Genomic DNA, 4,875 nt, shown 5'->3' with positions numbered 1-4,875 from the left:
TTTGGGGAGCAGTGTGCATCCCTGGGGGATTGCACCAGTACTGCCAGTGTGTGCTTTGGGGAGCAGCGTGCATCCCTGGGGGCTGCACTGATGCTGCAAGTGTGTGCATCGGGGTGCAGTGTGCACCCTCGGAGGGTTACACCAGTGCTGCGAGCTCAAAGGTACATCGGGGAGCAGCGTGCATGGCTCGCGGGGCCCCAAGCAGCAGCATGGGGGGCCACCTCTCCCGATGGGCTCCCCCGGGGCCAGGGGCTTCAGCAGCCGTGGGGCCGAGCGCGCGCCGCAGCAGCCCCYGCGCGAGCCCAGCGCAACACACGAGCGCAGCCGGAGGCAGAGGGAACGGCCCATCCAGCTCCATAAAGCTCCACGCTGCTCCGCCGAAAGGGCAGGGCGGGAAACAGATCCGCTCGCAGCCGTCTGGAGGGCCCGGGGGATTGAACCGCGGTGAGCGGGCGCCCGGCCCCGGCCGAGCGCGGGAGGCCGCCGGTGCCACCGCGACATCCCTTCTCCTGCCTCCTGTGCTCGCTCGGCAGCAGGGCGGGATGCRGGGAGGGAGCGGGGTGTTTCTGGGAGCGATTGCAGCAGCTCTGTTTGGAAGCAGAGGCCCCGGTGCAGCCGCTGGATGCAGCGGCAGAGCTCCCAATGGATGGGGACGGCCACCCGGGATGCAGCAGCAGAGCCCCCAATGGATGAGGATGCGGACGGCCACCTGGGATGCAGCAGCAGAGCCACCAATGGATGAGGATGGGGACAGAGGGGACGGTCACTCGGAATGCAGTGGCTGAGCCACCAATGGATGAGGATGAGGACAGCCACCCGGGATGCAGCGGCAGATTCCCCAGGGGATGGGGACAGTGGGGAAAGCCACCTGGGATGCAGCAGCAGAGCCTCCAATGGATGGGGACCTGGACGGCTACCCGGGATGCAGCGGCAGAGCCTCCAATGGATGGGGACCGGGATGGCTACCCGGGATGCAGCGGCAGAGCCTCCAATGGATGGGGACCGGGACGGCTACCCGGGATGCAGCGGCAGAGCCCCAGCAGGCAGCCCTCTCTGGTCCCTCTCCGGTCCCCACAGAGCTGTCGCTGCAGGCAGGGCCAGCACCCAGGGACACGGTCACCCCCCGCAGGGCCAGCACCCAGGGGAACAGGTCACAGGTGCAGGGATGGCACTCAAGGGACAAGATCGCCCAGTGCAGTGACAGCACCCAGGGGACATGCTCACAGATGCAGTGATGCGCCAAGGGGACAAGGTCACAGGTGCGGGGACAAGGTCGCAGCTGCAGGGACAGCACCCAGGGGACAGGGTCTTCCCATGTGTGGATGGCACCTGGAGGACAAGGTTGCCCCGTGCAAGGACAGCACATGAGGAATTAATCCGCAGGTGCAAGGGTGGCACTCGGGACAAGGGCACCTAATAGAGCGACAGCACCCAGGGCACACGCTTGAAGGTGCAGGGAGAGCACCCAGGGGACAGGGCCGTCCCATGTCGGGGGGACACGGGGGGACAAGGTTGCCCCGTGCAAGGACAGCACATGAGGAATTAATCTACAGGTGCAAGGGTGGCACTCGGGACAAGGGCACCTAATAGAGCGACAGCACCCAGGGCACACGCTTGAAGGCGCAGGGAGAGCACCCAGGGGACAGGGCCGTCCCATGTCGGGGGGACACGGGGGGACAAGGTTGCCCCGTGCAAGGACAGCACATGAGGAATTAATCTACAGGTGCAAGGGTGGCACTCGGGACAAGGGCACCTAATAGAGCGACAGCACCCAGGGCACACGCTTGAAGGCGCAGGGACAGCACCAAGGGACACGGCTGCCCAGCGTGGGGAAGGCATTGGGAGGCCACAGTCACCAGGGGGACAAGGGCCAGCACCCAGGTGACAAGGTGGCAGGCGCAAGGACAGCACCCCAGGGACAYGGTCGCTGCAGCCCTGCGCCGCGGCGCGGGCAGCGAGCGGGCAAGGACGAGCCGCCCGCCGCGAGGCTGTCGCTTCGCATCAGCCCGCGCGCCCCCGCCAGCGCCGCCCATCACTACACGCGGGGGCTTCTCCTCGCTTTCCTCAATCACATTAATCCGAAGTGAAAAACGGGGAGCTGACGGGGGAAATATTTACAAYGCGGGGGAAATATTTACAACAATATTTACAAATATTTACCGCAAAGGCGCCCGGGCGCTCAGCACCGCGGCTGTCCAACGTGCACTGGCCGCTCCGCTTTCCATCTCCCACAGGAGATCCCATAGGGATGGGCACCGCTCGCTTCCCATCTCCCCAGCCCATGAGCAACCTGCATGCTCAGCCACCTCCCTGCAGCCTCTTCCAAGCCAGGAAGGTTGCCGACTTCCCAGCAGGAAAGTCTCGCGAGCTGCTTTGCTTTTTTCTCTTATTTTATTTTATTTTACTTTAATATATATAAACAGGGCTCCAAAATGGCAAGATGCAATTAGGCATGGCAATAGCCCTCGACGAGCAGCAGCGAGCTGCCGTGCCACCGAGGAAATTGATTTTATTTGACCATTTTACGAGCATTGGAAAATTGCATCCTGAGCATGTGCCTCGGTCGTTTAGCGCACATTATATTCCGCGCTCCCCCGATTGCTCTAAACCAGCCCAGAGAAATATGCCAGGGAAAAGAAGGGAAAAACAAGAGTGCTGCGGGTAGGTGGTGTCACCGGGACACGGTGGGTCCATCTGCATCCATGTCCCAAGGACACGGCGGGTGTATCTGCATCCATGTCCCATGTGCAATCCCCAGCACTGAGCTATCCCAAAGAGCATCCACCTCCCTTGCACTGCCAGACTCCCCCTGCCCTCTCCAAATCCCGTTATCCAAATCCCGTTATCCAAAGCACCGAGCGAGCAGCAGATCCCGGCCGTGAACCCCGCGCGCTCCGGCGCTGCCACCCACCTTCTTGCCGATGAGCTTCTTGCGCAGGAACTCGCGGGCCTCGAACATGTAAGGGATGTCGTAGAGCGGCCGCAGCTTGCGGTTCTTGTCCTGCAGCACGCGGGGGGAAGAGGCATCGGGTGAGCCGAGCGGCGCCCGTTCCCTGCGGGAATGATCCCAGCACGCAGAGCCCGCCTGCATCCTCCCCGGCCTCTGCATCCTCCCCGATCCCCGCATCCTCCCCGGCCTCTGCATCCTCCCCAGCTCCTGCATCCTCCCCGGCCTCTGCATCCTCCCCAGCTCCTGCATCCTCCCTGGCCTCTGCATCCTCCCCGATCCCCGCATCCTCCCCAGCCTCTGCATCCTCCCCGATCCCCGCATCCTTCCCAGCTCCCGCATCCTCCCCAGCTCCCGCATCCTCCCCGGCCTCTGCATCCTCTCCGACCCCGCTGCATCCCCGAGGCCGCGCGGCCGGCATGTGGCGCATCCTGCCGATCCCGCACTCCCCAATCCCTGTGATCCCAGCCTGGAGCCGGACTGGAACAGCAGAACAGCCTCCCTGGCGCTGCCCTGTCCCCATGTGCAGGCAGCCTCCGTGCACAGCCCCTGCTCATTAGACGAGTGTGTTATTGGCTCAGGATTAACGGGATGAGGTGTCGGGAAAGGGGAGCACCCGGCTGCACGAGCTCCCCGAGCCCCATGGGTTCCCTGAGCCCCATCATCCATCCGGGCACCGCTCCGGGCAGCGCCGGGCTCCGGCACAACCGCAGGGCAAGTATCACGGCCCGGCTCTGTCTACAGCTTTGCACGGGCACCGCGCTATGCAAACACTAATTAATCCTCGCTAACGAACTACAGATTTATTGCTTGTTTAAGCGTCTATCCGGCACAGGCTGTTAAGTTGCTAATCCCGCTGAACGCCGCGGTGGGAAGGGGCAGGGGGAGCAGGGCGGCGCGGGCAGCATGGGGGACGGGCACCAACTCCGAGGCCACCGCGGCACCGACCGCAAGGAAAAGCAGCAGAGCAGGCGGCCGTGGCGCTCGGCACGGTGCTCCGGGAAGCACCCGGGCCAGCAGCTCGCCTTGGAGCATCCTTGGGAGCCAATATCCCATGCACCTTCTCCAGCTTGGCGGTCTCCGCTCCAAGCACCACCGCAGCTCTCGGCGGAATTGCGCAAAAGCAAATGTTTGCCTTAAAAAAGGGAAGAGAAAAGAGCGGCCTCGGAGAGCCACGTGGGTCCCAGCGGGACCTGACCCTGAGCTGAGCAGCTTCTGGCAGCAAAATCCGTGCAAGAGGCGGCTCCCGGGATCCTTCGGGATCCYGCCGCTCCGTGGAGCCGCTTGCGGTCCTGCTGCTGCGGCCGAGGTTTGGCGCATGGAGAGCRCGGCGAGGAGCGCGGCGGGCGTCCCGTGCCCACCGCTGCACCTGCATGTGGTGCAGCGTGCCCTCCTGCACTGCTGCCGGTGCCCGAGCCGTGCGCGGGGACTCCCCGTGAGCCGCTGCAAAGCCCGGAGCTGCCGCGGCCTCCCCGGCTGCGCGGGGAAGTCATTAAAAACAAAAATTAGCGTTATTTAATCAGAGGCGCGCGCCGAGAGAGGCAGCTTGTTAGTGAGGAGGTCGATGCATCGAGCGGGCTCTGCAGGGAGGGAGCGCGGGGAGGGGAATGGAGCCGCACAGAGTGGGAGGCAACGGGAAGGCACCGGCTCCTGTGGGAGCATCAGGGCGCACGGAAGCGGCCGAGCTGGCGGTTGGCACCGTGCGGCAAAGGGGATGCGCGGGGGGATGCCTCGGGCTGGGATGTGCAGCGGGCTCTGTGCCAGGCGCTGCGCCGGAGCCAGCTCTGCCTCCGGGAGCTTGGTACGCGCAGGAGCGGGCGGCGAGACCACGAGGTGACGTTACCAGCTGCAAGGGAAAGTGGCAGTGCCAGAGCAAGGCTGCTGCCTCCAGCGGTGCAGCCAGGGGTCCCAAACTGCACGCAGTGCAG

The 4,875-nt window shown here is 64.4% G+C and overlaps 1 protein-coding gene across 1 annotated transcript in view; it reads right to left on the bottom strand.

Annotated features, from left to right (window-relative positions):
- Positions 1–4,875, bottom strand: part of SND1 (staphylococcal nuclease and tudor domain containing 1) — a 48,211-nt gene that overhangs the window by 22,229 nt on the left and 21,107 nt on the right. Inside the window, exon 11 of the mRNA XM_026046527.1 lies at positions 2,912–3,001. Within this exon, the coding sequence (XP_025902312.1) occupies positions 2,912–3,001 (90 nt within the window). The remainder of the gene's footprint in view (positions 1–2,911; positions 3,002–4,875) is intronic.

This window comes from Nothoprocta perdicaria, unplaced genomic scaffold (genome assembly GCF_003342845.1).
Source record: "Nothoprocta perdicaria isolate Ctin4 unplaced genomic scaffold, notPer1 scaffold_447, whole genome shotgun sequence".
NCBI lineage: Eukaryota > Metazoa > Chordata > Aves > Tinamiformes > Tinamidae > Nothoprocta > Nothoprocta perdicaria.
The sequence above is the reverse complement of the archived record's forward strand: the minus strand, read 5'-3'. Positions and strand labels throughout refer to the sequence as shown.